This window comes from Cucurbita maxima, unplaced genomic scaffold (genome assembly GCF_002738345.1).
Source record: "Cucurbita maxima cultivar Rimu unplaced genomic scaffold, Cmax_1.0 Cma_Scf00049, whole genome shotgun sequence".
NCBI classification, from domain to species: domain Eukaryota; kingdom Viridiplantae; phylum Streptophyta; class Magnoliopsida; order Cucurbitales; family Cucurbitaceae; genus Cucurbita; species Cucurbita maxima.
This window is the reverse complement of record NW_019272065.1, coordinates 242,365-260,839: the sequence shown is the minus strand read 5'-3', so window position 1 is coordinate 260,839 and position 18,475 is coordinate 242,365. Positions and strand designations below refer to the sequence as shown.

The 18,475-nt window shown below is 38.4% G+C and overlaps 3 protein-coding genes across 3 annotated transcripts; 2 read left to right on the top strand and 1 right to left on the bottom strand.

Moving 5' to 3' along the window:
• The first annotated feature begins 126 nt into the window (after positions 1 to 126).
• On the top strand, positions 127 to 9,044 carry LOC111471211 (transcriptional activator DEMETER-like). Its single transcript, XM_023116917.1, has 20 exons — positions 127 to 268; positions 467 to 753; positions 1,158 to 2,690; positions 2,801 to 3,196; positions 3,290 to 3,380; positions 3,458 to 4,820; positions 4,896 to 4,975; positions 5,105 to 5,189; positions 5,270 to 5,361; positions 5,452 to 5,520; positions 5,588 to 5,624; positions 5,706 to 5,788; positions 6,334 to 6,786; positions 6,950 to 6,986; positions 7,082 to 7,145; positions 7,264 to 7,403; positions 7,475 to 7,540; positions 7,635 to 7,749; positions 7,831 to 7,869; positions 8,725 to 9,044. The coding sequence occupies exons 2-20, from the start codon at positions 510 to 512 to the stop codon at positions 8,847 to 8,849; spliced, it is 5,112 nt and encodes a 1,703-aa protein (XP_022972685.1). The 5' UTR covers positions 127 to 268; positions 467 to 509; the 3' UTR covers positions 8,850 to 9,044.
• Positions 9,045 to 11,359: 2,315 nt separating this feature from the next.
• LOC111471215 (fructose-bisphosphate aldolase 6, cytosolic-like) lies at positions 11,360 to 13,764 on the top strand. The gene is made up of 3 exons (XM_023116922.1): positions 11,360 to 11,491; positions 12,263 to 12,490; positions 12,602 to 13,764. The coding sequence occupies exons 1-3, from the start codon at positions 11,464 to 11,466 to the stop codon at positions 13,420 to 13,422; spliced, it is 1,077 nt and encodes a 358-aa protein (XP_022972690.1). The 5' UTR covers positions 11,360 to 11,463; the 3' UTR covers positions 13,423 to 13,764.
• A 935-nt stretch (positions 13,765 to 14,699) lies between these two features.
• LOC111471213 lies at positions 14,700 to 17,364 on the bottom strand. The gene is made up of 3 exons (XM_023116920.1): positions 16,484 to 17,364; positions 15,373 to 15,577; positions 14,700 to 15,290 (listed from the first exon to the last, which is right to left on the bottom strand). Exons 1-3 carry the CDS (start codon positions 17,249 to 17,251, stop codon positions 14,794 to 14,796), a joined length of 1,470 nt encoding a protein of 489 aa, XP_022972688.1. The 5' UTR covers positions 17,252 to 17,364; the 3' UTR covers positions 14,700 to 14,793.
• Positions 17,365 to 18,475: the final 1,111 nt, after the last annotated feature.

Here is an 18,475-nt window from a genome sequence, read left to right as displayed (position 1 = left end):
CGAAAAATAAATAAAAAATAAATAAAAAGGACGAATATTATATTATTGTATTTCACCGGAAGAATAAGTTGTCGGTCAAAACTCAGAAGAACTTCCAAGGACTAGAAAGTAGAAAAGAAGAACTGTTGTAGTAGTGAATGAAAAACGATCAGAATCTGAAAGCTCTGTTTTTGTTGTTTTTTCTTTCTGCATTTTTTTTCTTCATTCTATTTCAGCTGTTTTGGATTTGAAGCTGCTCCTCGTTTCATCAACTGTTCTTCCCAATAGTGTAATTCCTTTTATGGATAATCTTGCTTGAATTATGAATTTGTTTGTATAATCATGTTTTGATGTGCTAATTAGCTTAAGTTTTTTTGTTTTCTCTTCTGGATTTTGAATTTTATTTCGGAAAGTTCGTTTACTATTTAAGCTTCATGGAAGAGGAGGATTGCATGCAACAGTACTAAAATCTATATCGTTTCTGTAGGATTTTGATGCGGAAACAGAGCTTTGGATAGCAGCTTCAAACTATGAGTGTGGAAAATCCATGGATTCCTGCGACTCCGATGAAGCCCTCGCGAAGGCCATTGCATGCGGAAGAAAATCAACAGAAATCAGATGGATCTACTGAAGAAATCGAAGCTGGAAAAGTCCTTGCATGTTCCGATGCTTCTGATTTGGTGGTGGATTTGAATGAGATGAAATGGATTGGGAACGAGGCAAGTTCTTGTTCCATTTCTGCTTCTTCCGATAAAGCGGAGTCCGTTTCACAGGGTAAGTCGTCCTGCTAAATGATTTTGATTGATTTTTCGTCTAGGGCTGGGCGATTCTAGATTTTAGTTTACCGATCATTATGATCATTGAATTTGATAGCTGAAAATGGCGTTGAAATTGAGCTTAGCCCTAATAAGAAAGGATTTGTGCGAGTGAAATGGGTTGAGCTTGTCGAAAATGTTCATAACGAGGCGGATATGTTTGTTTTTGGATCATCAGTTATGGTTTCATCAATCTGTTTCTGTGCATTATCAGTATATTTGTGTTACTGTTTGAGGTTTTCAGGGAAAAATGAACTAGAAACGGTGCCACGGTCTCGTTAGAAACGTACTTTTTTGTTAAACCATAGTTTTTGATCTTCATTCATGATTTTGATGTTCTTTCGGATCACGAAATTGTGTCAGGTGAACTTTGTAGTAAGAGCATGCCTCATTTTGTACCCCCAACACCGGATAAGAGGGCTAATGTGGAGATCAAACAGTTTGTCGAGTCTCGAAGCACGCTAGCAGGAGAAAAAAAAGAGGAGGGCCAGGAAGAAAATTGTAAAACTGTCAGTATAAGAACAGATGAGGATGGCCTCGAGCAGGAAGGTTGTGAGCTAGTCTTGGATTCATCTTGTGCTCCATTGTTAACACCGATTAAGTACAATGACAGTTCAGACAAAGACGTTGCCGTCAGTGGGAATGAAATAGCGAAGTTGAAACAGTATAAAAGAAAGCACAGGCCCAAGGTAATTACAGAAGGCAAGCCAAGAACGTCTAAATCAACCACCAAGAGAGCAGCCAATTCCCAAGAAAACTTGAAAACTAAGAGGAAATACGTCCGAAAGAATGCAGTTAACAAACCCCTGGAAAGTCCTCGTGAACTAGGAACTCTTAGTCCGGTCACCCCAGAAGTTACTGGTTCTAAAGAAAACTCAACAGGTCTAAGGATGTACACTCGAAAGCGTGTAGTCGACACACCAGAAACTTCTATGGTGAAAACAGGAGCAACTGATGTGGAAGTGCAAAAGCGGAAACGTAGTAGGAAAACATGCAGGAGGAGTTTAAAATTTGACAATGAAGGAAAACAGAAAGATGAAAACTCTTTGTTCGAGTATTCGTCCAACACTTCGGGATTGCTGGCACATATTTTAACTACTGAAAGTTACCAACCGCATTCCATGCTGAAGCAAAGGAGAGAAAGTGACACAGTGTTCGACCACAGACAAGCTGGGATGTCATATAACCCAAATCCTTCAATGAATCACCAACCAGAAAACTGCAAATGCCTTCCTGAAAGTCAAGTATCGAGCATTGAAGTCCCAATTGAATATAGCACATCGCTGTTAAAACTTAAAGTTAATCACCATAAGAATCACAGAGGGACGGGGAAGTCCAATTTGACTAATCATTTGTTATCAAGTTCAAAAGATTCATTCTGGAGTAGTACGACCGTCTCAACTGAGAGAAAAGAAGCAAGGGGTTTGAAGAGAAAATGTAGTCACAATATCAAACAAGATTGTGTCAGAAGTTTTGATTTAATTGAGGAATTTTATAACTCGATTTATGCGTCTCAGATGCCACATGCAGAGTACTTCTCCAAAGAGAAAATTGAAAAGGTGCAACATTCTGGCCAGAATCCGTGCACATCAAATGCCAGCTACTGGATTTCTAGACCTCAGCCTCACAGTTGCTTAATCCCATGGTCGGACCAGAGCAACATGCGGTCGATATATTCACCCAAACAACCATCAGTGATTACTGATCTTCAAAGAATTGAGAATTCTCACAGGCATCACCCATCCTCAGGTGCCCAAGTTGACAAGATGCAAGCAACAGCAGCGAGGAAAATACAAAAGCCGCACCCTCTTACTTCACATTCCCATATGCATGGAGCAGACCAGCACGCAAAGCTTTCATCATATTGTCACTGCCATACTTCCCAATTGCCTCCAGGTTCGTTCCTCAAAACTAATTCCAGTTCTTCATCAAGGTCAATTATTGATACTTTTGTTTGCAAGAGTTCAAGGGAAAGACTGTTCCTAATAAATTTTAGTGTGGTGCAGTGACGTCTTGGTTGGAGCTTTTTGCCAATGCCATGGTTGAAGAAATGAAGATTTTAGACATTAACAGAGAAGGAAAAATATCATTATATGAGGAACATAATGAAATGGTAACTTACAACATGCAGAACCAAGGGCATAATGCACTTGTTGTGTATAGAGGAGATGGCTCTATAGTACCTTTCGAAGGTTCTTTGAATCCTGTCAAAAAGCGAAGACGATATGCCAAAGTTGATCTTGATGGAGAGACGATTAGAGTCTGGAAGCTATTGATGGACAATTCCAATAATGAACTTGTTGATGGATCGGATGAAGATAGGGACAAATGGTGGGAGGAAGAACGAAGAGTGTTTTCTGGACGAACGGACTCATTTATTGCAAAGATGCATCTAATACAAGGTACAATTATATGCTTCCAAGCATCTGCATTTTTGCAGGGAAACTAGTTTTTAAAATTATTAAAACATTAATATTAACGCAATAATTTTACAGGAAACAGAGGCTTTTCTCAATGGAAGGGGTCGGTTTTAGACTCGGTGATTGGAGTTTTTCTCACCCAGAATGTCTCGGATCATCTTTCAAGGTGAACTATAGTTTTCACTCGCAAGAAAAGAGAATAATTAAATATCGTCTGACTGTTTGCCTGCCTCTTCCTTTCAGCTCGGCATTTATGTCACTTGCTGCACGCTATCCCTTAAAATCTAGAAGCCTCGACGAGTCAAGTGTTGATGAACGCACGAGCTTGGTAGTCAATGAACCACAGGCTAATTTGTGCAGAGAAGAAGATAGTGTAACATGGGTTGAACAGATTTCAGATCAACCAATTTATAAACAGAATTGCATGACCATGTGTGGAACTGGCCCAGATGAAGAAGATTTTTTCATCAGCAGTGAATCTTCAAGAAGCAACACATCTGGGGTTTCCTCTATGCATGAATACCAGTGCTCAACCGTGTCTTGCGGTAGCCAAAATATAGGTAAATTGGAAGATAGAAGAACGACAACGGAAACCAATACTATAGCAGAAGCACGTACGTTGGGAGAAGAGAAGACTGCAGATGCTGCTATATTATCTAAAACGTCGACTGTTTCTGAAGATAAAATGCCCTGCTTGAAAAGCAACTGTGGAAAGGATCTGTCATCAAGAGATATTAGTGTCAATGGGCCTGATTCATCTGTGGAGGTCGTACAGAACATAGAAACAAATAAGCTGAAGTCAGACTCCAAAATTGCTAGCGGTACCGACTCATCCGATGATAAGTCAGAGGGTACTTGTACGTCAGAAGAGAAGAACGTTGATCAAAGAGAAAAAAACGATAATGCTGATTGTCATAAATGTCTCTCAAAAGAATCTCCTAGTCATTCAAGTAATCTATTGCAGAAAACTTCGATCTTTGGAGTTACGGAAGTTGAATGCTTTGAAATGTGTGGAGAAGTCGCCCCGTTTTCCTATGTTTACAAAAGAAAAGATGTATATGATACTAATGAACGTACACAGACACGTGACTCTTTATCTCAAACTACTATTCTCAACACCGACGACGTTCAAGCTAAAGGACAACCCGGAGAATTGGGCAATCTCAGTCAAAGTGACCAAAGTGTGATATTCCAGTCTGAAGGAAGATTGATTGCAGTGCCCCATGATATGGAATCACAGGATTCAATGGGCAACCGGGAAATACATCAAACTCTGCCAGATTCTTTGGTAGATAACTCTCTAGATGCTACCGGGAAGACAGAAGAACCAGGTCAAAATGAGCATGACCATTCACTTAGTATTAACTTCGATGATCCAAAAGCTGATACGCTTAAACCAAACAGAGAACGAGTAAAAAGGGAGAAAAGGGTTGGTGTTGACTGGGACAACCTTAGGAAACTGGCAGAGGCGAGTGGAACGAGAGAGAGAACTACAAATACAATGGACTCATTGGATTGGGAAGCTGTAAGATGTGCAGACATTGACGAGATCGCTTACACCATCAGAGAACGAGGGATGAACAACAGGCTTGCAGAAAGAATTAAGGTACACCTTTAACAGCTATGAAAATGAAATTCTAATTCCTTGGATCATCATCTAAGTTATTCTGAATTTGAGCAGGATTTTCTTAACCGTCTGGTGAAAGATCACGGAAGCATTGATCTCGAGTGGTTAAGGGACGTTCCACCCGATCAAGCAAAGTAAGCTCATTTGTTCTTTTTTTCAGTTAAGATCGAAAGAAACCGAACCCACGAACATTATTTCTTTCATATTGCAAATACTGTTCGCAAGATACTAAAATCTTTAGGCCTTATACTACAAACGTGTAGAGAATATTTACTCAGCGTAAGGGGGTTGGGATTGAAAAGCGTGGAGTGTGTTCGGCTTCTTACCCTGCAGCAGCTTGCTTTTCCAGTAAGTTCAAACAAGTAGCTTTTCCGTTACTTCTCAGAAAGATGTAAAAGCCAGCACATTTTTTACTTTCCCCCCAACAGGTGGATACTAATGTCGGGCGGATAGCTGTAAGATTAGGATGGGTACCCCTTCAGCCATTGCCAGAATCACTGCAACTGCATCTTTTGGAGCTGTCAGTAATCAGTATGCGAGCTTGTATCTTAAAATTCTTAGGATTAGTATGCTCTTTGAAACATTAAATAATGTTTTTGTGCCCTTGCAGATACCCAGTTCTTGAGTCCATTCAAAAGTATCTCTGGCCACGGCTGTGCAAGCTTGACCAAAGAACATTGTAAGATATTCCCTTTTTTATATCAATACTGGTTTTTCAACTGACATTTAATATTCTGGTCTCATAGGTATGAGCTGCATTACCAAATGATTACATTTGGAAAGGTAATTATTTTACAATGAATTGTTCTTTTGATATGTGGTTTGTGTTACTGAAGATGAACTAAGCAGCATACTCTGGTATAGGTCTTCTGCACAAAAAACAAACCAAATTGCAATGCTTGTCCAATGAGAGGAGAGTGTAGACATTTTGCAAGTGCTTTTGCTAGGTTTGCATTTCTCACTTCTGCTGCATCCATATTGCATATGTTATTACGAGCGAGCCCTTCTCCCATACATTTCCCGAGTGTGCTCGACTTGATCCCGAGGTTTCAAAATGTTACACTTTTACCCCTGAATTTGGAGTTTAGTCTTCATTTGGTCTCTAACTCAACACTCGAGGGCAAAAAGGTAACAGTTTAAAACCTTGAGACCAAATTGAAACTAAACTCAAATGTTAGAGGTAACAAAGCAACGTTTTGAAATCTAGAGACTAAATGGAAACTATATTCGGTTCTGAAGTACCAAAAGGGTATTTTTCCCGTTTCTATATTCTAAACATTCCTACAACAAAAACTTTGTTGGCTTCAAACTTTGTGATGCACATAAACAATTATCCAAAATCTACATTAATATCTTGAAATTTGTATTTGATACTCATTAAAGTGCATACGAATTCGTATTCACTTTCGAAACCTTTCATGAGATATTTCAACTGTTTAGTGCATTTCATATGCATAAACTTTTTGAAGTTACTGAGTGAACATAAATGCAGCGCGAGGCTAGCACTGCCAGCGCCCGAAGAAGAGAATTTGCTTAATGCGACGGAAATAAAGGCTGATACAAACCAGTCTGTAGTTGTTCATCAACAACCGTTGACGCTCACTCAGGCGTTAGAGCCAATTGAAAGTAATCAGCAATTAATCAGGGTGAAATCTGGAAGTAACAACGAGCCCATTATCGAAGAACCAGCTACACCGGAGCCAGAATATCCACAGATTTCTGAAAACGACATCGAGGATACATTATATGAAGACCCTGATGAGATTCCTACAATAAAGCTTAATATTGAAGCATTCACTAAGAACGTACAGAATTACATGCAAGAAAATATGGAACTTCAGGAAGGTAGCATGTCGAAGGCGCTCGTCGTCTTAAGTCCAGAAGCAGCATTGATTCCCATGCCGAAGCTTAAGAATATTAGTCGACTGAGAACGGAGCATCAAGTGTAAGTACGCAGTTCCCAGCTCTAAAAGATTAAATCTTTAACCAGGAAGTGTTATCAGTTAAAGGAGTAAAAGGAGAAACAAAGTAGTGTTGAAAATGTTAGATTTACTAGAATTGCTATCAGTTTCAGAATCAGGCTGTGATTGTATTTTACCATCATGCAGTTACGAACTTCCAGACGCTCATCCTCTTCTCGAAAAGGTTAGCTACTCCTATACATCTAGAAGCTGAACTGTTTATTCATTCATGCTCTGATTTAATTTTGTTCAATTGTTTTGATTCGTCTCGTATGAAAGTTAAAGCTGGAGAAACGTCAACCAGATGATCCGTGCTTCTACCTTCTTGCTATATGGACACCGGGTAACGATGAAATTTTAACGTCGACCAGATGATCCATGCTTCAAACTTATGAACTCGTTAATGTTCTCTATGTTTAGCCAAACGATTCTATGCGATAAATTTGATGTTATTTCATCAGGTGAAACAGCAAATTCTGTTGAACGACCGCATACACAATGTCGTTCTCAAGAAAGCGGTGAACTGTGTGGAGAAAAAGAGTGTTTCTCTTGCAATAGTGTCAGAGAAGCTGATTCGGAAGTGGTTCGAGGAACACTTCTGGTGAGGATAGGGGCAGCTAATATACGTAATTATCCCCATACGATATCTAAGCTAACCAGTTATAGATACAGATCCCATGTCGAACCGCAATGAGAGGAAGCTTTCCGCTAAACGGAACTTACTTTCAAGTGAATGAGGTACTATGGAATTCTAACATGGCTTATAATTTCACACCAAGTTTTAAGTATTGCAACGTGAAGCTGAAGTAACGGTGGAATCATTCTTATGCAGGTATTTGCTGATCATGATTCTAGCCTCAACCCAATAGATGTTCCTAGGAATTGGTTATGGAAGCTCTCGAGGCGGACAGTGTACTTTGGAACCTCGATACCGACGATATTCAAGGGTATGTATTGTGAAGGGTAATGGTTTCTTTTACCGTGTTTCTTTTAGTAACACTTGGGTATGCACTTTTCATGTATATTAGGTTTATCAACCGAAGAGATTCAAGGTTGCTTCTGGAAAGGTAAATCTTTGGCTGTTTAAAATTATTTATGAGGCTAAATGAGTCGATTAGCTGTTATAATTATCTTCGTGCTCGTCCATCTCAGTCGAATTCTCTATGATGAGACCATTAAATTATGTTGAAATCACCTTGAGCACCAAGTCCCTTGGAAATGGCCTAAGAGGCCAAAAAATTCTGCCAAAAGTTTATCCCTCTCTAAACTTCGTTGGACCAAGCCTCTAAACAACCCCTTCGATATTTGTTTTATTCCACTAGGTTGGCAAATGTAACCGTCCAAGCCTACTACTAGCAGATATTGTCTTTTTTGGGCTTTCCCTTTCGATTTTCACTCAAGGTTTTTAAAACGTATATGTTAAGCGAGAAGTTTCCACACCCTTATAAAGGGTGTTTCATTCTCCTCCTCAACTGATGTGGGATTTCACAATCCATCTCCTTCGGGGCCCAGCGTCCTTGTTGGCACTCGTTCCCTTCTCCAATCGATGTCCACACTCTTATAAATGGTGTTTTGATCTCCTCCCCAACCGATGTGGGATTTTACAACCAACCTTACCACAAAAGGATCCAGCGCTCATTTGAACTGCTATTCTCAAGACTCTTTCTAGGCATACAGAGGAGGATAGATATCACGTTCTGTAATTCTCATGGAAGCCAGAATCATGTGCACTAAAAGAACTGTGGCTCAAAATATAGAACTATGAGAAGCATCCTTATAGAAACTTTCCACAACTCGATCCCTACATCGTGTGTCTAAACTCATTAGCTTAACCAAAAGACATTCTTTCGAGCTTTTTCGAGCTATACAGAAGAGGATATCACATTCTGTGTTTCTCACAAGTGGGTGACAACGATTTGCAGGTTACGTTTGTGTTAGAGGTTTCGATCAGAAAACACGAGCACCTCGTCCTCTGATAGCTAGATTGCATTTTCCAGCTAGCAAGGTGACTAAAATCAAAGGTGGTAAAGACGGGCAAGCCAGATGATAAGCAGACAAAGTGGTGTAAATGTGTCAATAACCCATAAAGTAGGAGTGTCTTTCATCATATGCCAGTCAATAGTGAAATGGAAAGATCTAATCATGTTGTATTTTGTATTAATTTAGTGTATGTATTAGTAATGTGAAACTCGAGTTATTAGACTGCTAAACCATAAAAAGAAACCGAGACGGTTCGGGAGCTCCTACAAATGACACAAATGCTTGCTCGAGTTAAAACATTTTATTGAATATATATCAATGGAGTTTTTTAGTTTAAAAGGAAAAGAATCATTTCAATGTAATGGAAACGAGACAAATGCTCATACGTAAAAAGTGAAAATAAGAAAATAACTCCTATAAACCTCTCCTATAAACCTCTATGTTGAGTTTTTTTTAGGTTTCTCTTCAACTGTTAAAGAGAGGTTTCCACACTCTTATAAAGAATGCTTCGTTCTCTTCCCCAACCGACGTGGGATCTCACAATCCATCCCCTTTTGGGGTCCAGTGTTCTTGTTGGCATTCGTTCCTTTCTCTATTCGATGTGGGACCCCTCAATTTACCCCCTTGAAGTCTTAGCATTGTTGTTGGTACACATTTCGTGTCTCACTTATAGTATTCTAATTTATGAGTGCATCTAGTTGTCAAGTTTGATATTGTCGTGACAATACAACTATAACTTAGGAAATCGAGATAGCTCAATAATCCATATAATCAATAGTATTACTCATGCATTAGAATCTTTGTTTACGTCAACCTCTTTATCGGGCTTTGAAATTGTTGATATCATATTGTTTATTTTTCCTTGGTTGTGGAAAAGTTTTTGGTACCATTGGATATGCAAAGTTCAAATTGTCGATATCATGATGCTTGTACCATTGTTCAAGAATCCATGTAATCAATAGTATTACTCATGCTCGACCCCTTGACCTCTTTCAACCATGATATCGGGAAAGGGTTCAGCCAAGAGGAACAACACGTCCTCCACTTCAAGCACCCTGCCGTAATAACTGAATCACTCTTTAGATCTAGTCGGTGGAAGGAAAGTCGGTGACAAATTTGGAGAGTTCGAATTCATGGGCATAAAAGGAAACTTAATAAAATATTAGGCATGGAACGTGAAACATGATGTGTCTCTTAAGTTGACCATCGAAACTTGAAGCATGCCCTAAATAGCTACACACACGACATAAAATAAAGTAAAATTTTTTAATGATTCAATTTATACGTCAATTAAATCTTTTTTTATAATATTTTTTTTTTTAATATGATTTATATTTATAGTAGTTAAATGGCGTGATTAAAAAAATTCTCTTTATTATATAAGGCAATGACAAATCCTCTTTTGTCATATAAGGTAATGACATAGGGTTTGTATTGACATTGCGAATAATGACAACTCACTCAACATGTTCTTTACCAGAATTTAAAATATGCATAACCACATTTATATTAATTTATGAAATATGTATGACGACAATTATATTAATTTATGCAAATAAACAAATAAAAAATAAAAAATATTAGGTAATTGGTTGTTATTTCAACCCTTTTCCGACACAAAATTTCAACGGATTATATAAATGAAATCACTTTAAAGTTTTAATTTATGAATAATTAGTTTAGAGTTTTAGAAACTCAATTAAATAGTTTAAATTAAATTGCTTTTAAAATTACGTTGATTTTTGTATAATTATTTTTAAATTTAGGCCATCGGATCGGGTCGGGTCGAATTTGAAGGAAAAGTGTGGTCGGTGTCCAATACCAACACGTGTCGGATAAAACCGAAATACCACCTAAAGCCTGAAAACAAAACCACGTCCGCCGCTCACGGCGGCGCTCTTTGTTTTCCCTCTTTACAACCACCTATACCAGCATCCCACCGCCACCTGCCACCTTCCTTTTTCTTCTTTCTCTAAACCAAGTTTTCCATTTCCACTTTTGCCCTCTCCTCTTCCACCCAATCACCAAATAAATAAATATTTTAAGCTTATAAAAATAAGATTAAATTATTAAAAATACTCCCTTCCTTTTTTGAACATTTTTATAAGTTAAATATTTTTTAAAAAAGTTTTAAGGCTTTTTTTAAGCAAATTATTTTAATATATAATGTTTTAAAATATTATTAAAACAGGTACAAAATTTAATAATATTTTATTGAATTTAGCTTAAAAAATAAACAAATGGGTTTTAATAATAATAATAATTATAATAAAAAAAAATTGTTTACAATGATATATAGAGGGTGACGGTCTCCAATTTTTAATTCCATCTATAGTTTTTCTTTTTTTAAAAAAAAATAAAAACAATTATTTAATTTTATTTTTAAAAAATAGTTTTCTTTAATTTAATTTAATTTAATTTTTTAAAGAAGAAAAGTAAAACCGGGCTCCTGGACAAAGGTGGGACGGCTCAACCGATGAAGGGCAGAAATGTAAAATCAATACAAAAGATCCGTTAGTTGATTGTCACGTGCAAATGCTGAAAAGTGCGTGGCGAGGCACCTTTATCGCTGTTTCCGCCCTCCTTAAAAGCCCTAGCCCTTTCTCATTTTCGTATACCCCATTCGCAATTTTCTCTTCTCCGAAAGCTCCATCTTTGTTCTCTTTCAAAGCTCATCCAACATGTCTTGTTTCAGAGGCAAATACGCTGGTAATTGCCACGATCTCTTCCTCCACCATCTCTTTCCTGCATTTCATCTCATATATCCGATCTGAATTCTGTTGCTTCTTCCTTTCTCTGTCCAGATCTAGTGTTGCATGTTTTATGTACTTGCATTTGTTTTCTCGATCTATTTGTTTGTTAATGGGATCCGGAATGATCTGCTTATTTGGTGTTTTGATTCATTGTTTTCGCTTATTTGGTGTTTTGATTCATTGAACTCATGCTTTCTAGCACAATATATCATTCGATGAGACGGGAAACTATGTTAATTGTCTGTTTGGCACCAGATTTAGACGTTTTCTTTACGTTATTGTCTTAATTTCGATTGCCAGAAAGAATAGCTGTTGATTAGATCGACAGGGTAGCAGTCCAGATCTATATTTTTAAGGTTTGCTCTCCGTTAAATACGAAATGAATCCATGGATAACTACAAACTTCTCTTACCTTCACCGAAACTAGTATATACCAGTAGAACGAAACCAAACTTTGTCTTTGAGTTAATTTGGTGGCTGAGTCGACTAACCTTCTGATTTAAATCTTATGAGTAAAAATGGTTATTTCATGTTGAGGTTGTACTTTTTTTGTGGACCACATTATTGGATTTAGTTTTAACCTGAAGGACAAATTCTATTGTACTTTGTGAATCTGCCTCGTGATGTTTTATCTTTTGAGTATTTTGCTGCTTTTGTTGAGGAATTCTCGAAGTGGCGTTTCTTCATTCTGTTATTTATCATTATTTCCGTATTTTCTTCCATGCAGATGAGCTTATTGCCAATGCTGCCTACATTGGAACTCCTGGAAAGGGTATTCTAGCTGCTGATGAATCCACTGGCACAATTGGAAAGCGTTTTGCCAGTATCAATGTTGAGAATGTTGAAACCAACAGACGTGCTCTTCGTGAGCTTCTTTTCACTGCTCCTAATGCTCTCCAATACCTTAGTGGAGTCATTCTCTTCGAGGAAACTCTCTACCAGAAGACAGCTGCAGGTATCTGATCTATTCGCATGGTCTTTTTTTAATAGTTTGGATTGTACTTTCTTAATCTTATAGACAGACTGATGGTTCTCCACTTTTTTTCCCCTCTATTACTTTGTGCAGGCAAGCCTTTCGTTGATGTTTTGAAGGAAGGTGGTGTACTTCCCGGCATTAAGGTTGACGTAGGCACTGTTGAGCTTGCTGGAACCAATGGGGAAACCACAACCCAGGGTCTTGATGGTCTTGCTGGCCGCTGCCAAAAGTACTATGCAGCTGGTGCTCGCTTTGCTAAATGGCGTGCTGTGCTCAAGATCGGTGATAACGAACCATCACAGTTGGCTATCAATGAAAATGCCAACGGATTGGCTAGATATGCCATCATTTGCCAGGAGAATGGTCTTGTGCCCATTGTTGAGCCTGAGATCTTGGTTGATGGTTCTCATGACATCAACAAGTGCGCTGATGTAACGGAGCGTGTTCTTGCTGCATGCTACAAGGCTCTAAATGACCACCATGTCCTCTTGGAAGGAACCTTGTTGAAGCCCAACATGGTTACTCCGGGATCTAAAGCTGCAAAGGCTGCACCAGAAGTGATTGCTGAGTACACCGTCCGTGCCCTTCAGCGTACAGTTCCTCCTGCAGTTCCTGCTGTGGTGTTCTTGTCTGGTGGACAGAGCGAAGAGGAGGCCACCGTCAATCTCAATGCCATGAACAAACTCAAGGGAAAGAAGCCATGGTCACTTTCTTTCTCCTTCGGACGTGCTCTGCAACAGAGTACCCTCAAGGCATGGGCCGGAAAGGATGAAAACATCCCCAAGGCTCAGGATGCTCTGCTCGTGAGGTGCAAGGCCAACTCTGAAGCAACTCTTGGAACTTACAAGGGTGATGCTAAGATCAGCGAGGGTGCCTCGGAGAGCCTCCACATCGATAACTACAAGTATTGATGATGAGTTTTGGCTGGATGTTTTGTTAGGGGAGAAAAAGAAAAAAGGTTGCGGTATATTGTGTTTGGATTTGATTCTGAAGAGGTAGCTAGCTCTCATTTCTTCTAATTCATTGCTAATATCAAGTAATGGGGTAGACATTGGTAATAAAGCATGAGGAGCGTTGCCATGTTAGGTCTTTTTTTAAACTATTTTTTTCACATTTCAGTTGGAACAACAACCGAAGAATATCTTCGTTTTGTGTTGTAATTTTGCTTTTTTTCATTGGTTAATAACACCATTTGTGGGTGGGAGTTTTATTTTGATGCAATTTGAATTTTGTAGTAATTTTTCGAGGGTAAATTTTTTGCAGTTTTTTTCCTTTACATACGTGTACGAAGAGGGTTTTAGGGGTGGACATTACCAATATTTGATAGCAGTGACATCAAGCTAGACATTGAGCAGTGAGTTTGGTGTTGGGTTAGATTGTGAGATTCCGTGTTAAGTCCGACACTAAACAGTATGTCTAACAATGATGTTATGCCTTAAGAGAGTGGATTGTGAGATTCTAATTGAGATTTTGGTGTTGGGTTAGATTGTGAGATCCCGTGTTAGTCCAACACCAAACAGTATGTCTAACAATGATGTTATGTCTTAAGAGAGTGGATTGTGAGATTCTAATAGAGGTAGATTGTGAGATTCTAAGATGTAATTGGTATGCTTCTCTTTAATAGATATGTACTATAAGAAAAATTAAAAAAATATTGAAAAAATAATTAAAGTCGGCGTGGTTTTGATTTATGCTCTAAAAATAGTATTTTTAACATATGGCCGAAGTACTTTTTAAAAAATCAGTATTTATTTATTTATTTATTTATTTATGGTAATTAGTTTTAAAGAAATAGAATATTAAATTGGGTTGTTGAAACTTGCGATGAGGTACATAGTTGTTTGTGTTCTCCATTAGTTACCAAGTTTGACCATTTAAGGGAACATATTTTTATTGGGATAGCGAAATTACGCTTGTGGGCCCCAATCAAGAAGTTAGAAGATGGTGAGTCAGCATCCAACAATTAAAACACGGTCTCCTAAACTTCCAATCTTCAGTTGCCACGTCAGAATAATTGAAATGACATGTCAACGTAACATCATGTGGTGGCCCACAAGTTTGAGAAACCAGAAGACTAGTCAAACAAATGTCTGTTGTGGCATGGGGTATCTCATATTCCATTGGATCAAAATAAGCATGAGTTTATAATAATCTTTTGATTGAAAGAGAGATTATTGTCGCATATGATTAATTAAATGAAATGCTAAGATATGAAAGATATGGTATAATATACAGCAAATATTGATAGACCACCATCACTCTCCTCTCCTATATACATACTTTCAACAAGCAAGTTCCACAGCTAATTCCTCCACCAACACACTGAAAATTGCAAGCTCCAAATCCATGGCGGCCCCTCCTCTCCTCTCCTCCTCCTCCTCCTCCTTCTTCCACTCCCCGACCTCCTTCCTTAGATCTTCCTCCACCATCATCTCAATGGTGTTCAATTCCACCACTTCCCACTCCTCCAACCTCCTGCAAACCCTCTGTATAACCTCCTCTCTCGCGTCGAGACCGCTTCGTTTCGCATCTTCTTCGGCAATGAGGTCCATGACGAGTTTCCTCATGTCTCGAGGTTGGGAGCTTGCATTGTTTGCAACCTCTTTCACGAAATGTTCGATGTTGTATGTGTTATCCCATTGAACTGACTCTTTGTAGTTTTCTAGCTCTTCTTCTTCTTCTTCCTCTTCCTCTTGAATTATTTTCTCGAGCTCGAATGGGTCCAAGTCGGCAAGTCTCTCGAATCTTCGAAGCTTGTTTAATAGTTGCTGCTTTGTTCCTAATATGTGTAGAAATGGGAATCAGAAACATGGTAAGGAAAATGATGGCTTTGGAATCTTTTCAATACTAAAGCTACTTACTTTGGACTGTTGCATAGCTGCATTCCAAATTGTAATCTACGTCCCCGTCCCCGTCCCCGTCCCCGTCCCGGTTGTCACGCTGTTCATCGTATGTGTCGTCGAAGGGACCATCCAATACAGACACTGGACTACATTGCTCCTTATCTTCTTCATCTTCTTCCGCCTGAAATTTCTTCGAGCTTTCTTCACTGTTTACTGTTTCATTCTGTAGAAACATTCAAACAAAGTTCAAAAAAACTAAGGATGATGGATAAGACACAACTTAAATTCAGATTCTATGAAATCCCACGTTGGGTTGGGTTGGGTTGGGTTGGGGAGGAGAACAAAACACTTTTTATAAGGGTGTGAAAACCTCTCACTAGCACAAACACATGGAGATGTGCTAACGAGGAAGGCTGAGCCTTGAAAGGGGAGAACATGAGGCAGTGTGCCAGCAAGAACGTTGGGCCCAAAGGGGGTGAATTAGGGGTCCACATCGATTAGAGAAGGGAACGAGTGCAAGTGAAGACGATAGGCTCCAAAGGGGGTGGATTGTGAAATCCTACATCGGGTGGGGAGGAGAACGAAACATTCTTTTATCTGTGTGGAAACCGAACGAAACATTAGGGTATGGAAACTTCTTCCTAGCAGACGCGCTTCAAAAAACTTGAAAGGAAACACAGTGAGAAAAGCCTAAAGTGGACAATATCCGGTAGTGGTGTGCATGACCCGTTACAGATTCTCTACTCAGTTCTCTCCCATCTTACTCAATAGATGAGTAACTTCAAATAATAAGGCTAATTCAGTCAGTTGAGTGATCACTAGAGCATAAAAACCCCAATCAGCTAATCATTTTGTCAACCATGTAGATGAACTTTCAATGGTTTAACCAAATAAGCCTTTGGGTAATCAGTTGCGATCAAACAAAAGTTCAAAAGAATTGCTCATAAATTTATACCGCAAAAAACATAATGGGTTTTGTCTGTTTGACGCAAATAGTTTTTCAACCCGACACACTCTCAACTCCACAAAGAAAGTAAAAAAAGAAAAAAACAATCAAAATTGCAGAGATATGCTTAAGAGTACCATCAAGAACACACAGAGCATTTAATGTCAGAGTAAATTTTCAAACCTCTTTGTTACGGCGACAAGGAGAGGCCGCCGGCGACAGAAAATCCGGCGTCCGACAACCGTACGAGGAGCTTCGCTGAAGAACAAATCGGAAAGGGCTTTCACAGAAGTCTTCCCCTGAATCCACAGAATGGCTACTACAAGAAGTCCCCAAATCCATTGATCTTCCTTCTTCGTTCGTTTCCGACCAGAATCCATAGCTAGACCTTCCATTATAAGAACTCGTCTCCCCCTGCGTTATTTTCCTTCTAATGGCGCTTTTTCTATGCCCAAACGACGCTAAATCGCCGCCATTATCACAACCTTCCGTTTCACGGTCAGTGTTGTTCCGATTTCGAAGAGTTAATCTCTTCAAAACCGACCCAAATCGCGCAAGCCCTTGATTCTTAATCTGGGGTTTCTTAGATTTCGCTGTCGATTTCTGTTTATGAATCTTTAAAGCAGCTTCAAGAAGCAACGCCGCCGTTCTAGCAGGAACATGGAGGAAAATCGCATTAGGGCTATTTCTATTTCTGGCCGGCGAACGAAACTCAAACAGGGGAGATTTCCGGAGCTCCGGCGAGGGCTGGAATGATTTAAAACAACCATTTCTGCAGAAATCTCCCCGGAAAACAGAATTTGACGAAATGGGTTTTCGTTTCTTGAGTTGTAAATCGGTTTTAGGCGAAACCCTTTTGAGATCAACGCGTTTGTCGGCGATGTATGTGTTCAAATGGAAGGGCTCTTGATCCTGTTGCAGTAACTCGTGCAAGGGCTTGTGAGGCATCATGAATGGAGGAAATTGGAAGCCAATGGATAGCAGTTTTGGAGAGATCGAAGAGGAAGAGGAGAGTTGGGGGATTTAAAAAGGGTCACGAATTTGTGGGATTATAAGAAAAACAGAGGAATTAAGATTAGATTAAAGTGTTAATTGTTTTTTTTAATGTATTAATGGAAATTAAATTAGGAAGAGAGTTGTTGAAGAAAGATTCCATGCATTGCTATCCACAGACCACAAGGTACAGCATGCAATTAACTAAATTAAAATAATAATAATAATAAATGGAGGTGTTCTTTCTCACTCATCTTTATTTATTTTTTTTTTTATGTGAGAGAAAGAAATTTTAATATTGAAAAAAATAGGTTTGAGATGTCTATTTACCATGCAGACTCGGGACCTCTCTTGTTCGGGATCAAAATTTTCCATCTAATGAAAACTGGGAGAGGAAGTACGTAACGAGCCAAAACGGATAATTTCTGCTATCAATGAGCTTGGATTGTTATAAATGATATCAGAGTTCATCACAACACTTAGTGAAGTAGGACTAGACTCTCTCCACAGTAGACGCGTTCTTAAATTGTGAGATTGGTCGATCATATGTAACGGATCAAAATAAACAATTTCTACTAACGGTGAGTTGGGTTCTTATAGAGGAAGAGTTTTCTTCCGAGCTTGGTTCTCCATCCCTCTCTTTGCCCCAATTCTCGTATGGTTTTGTTTCATATAATGTATATATTTATAAATGTCGAAAATTAGAATATTATATTATATTATATTTTTAAAAATATTATTAAATTTATTAAAATGTTTTATTTTTTTAATTATAAATTATATTATTTTGATTAAAGTAATTTGGAGAGTTACAAAAAGGCAAGAGAAGCACCAAAAAAATCTTTGGAGTTTCCATGTTTTTATTTCCTCCAATTTCATAATTATCTCTAAAATTATTAATTCCGAGCATAATTAACTCCTTAAAATTTTAAAATTCGTGACATTTTCATATCTTTATAAGGGATGTTTTATTCCAAACTTTAATCGATGTGGGATCTCACACTGTTAAAATCGAGCTACATGATTCTATTCCAATATAGATCACGAGCAATTGACGTTTTGATATACAAACTTTTTAGAGTATGTACGTTTGCATATCTAACATTGATAGAAAAGATACTTACCAAATATTTTCAATTTTTTTCCTAAATTTTTCAAAAAAAGTTAAGGGTACGTTAGGGA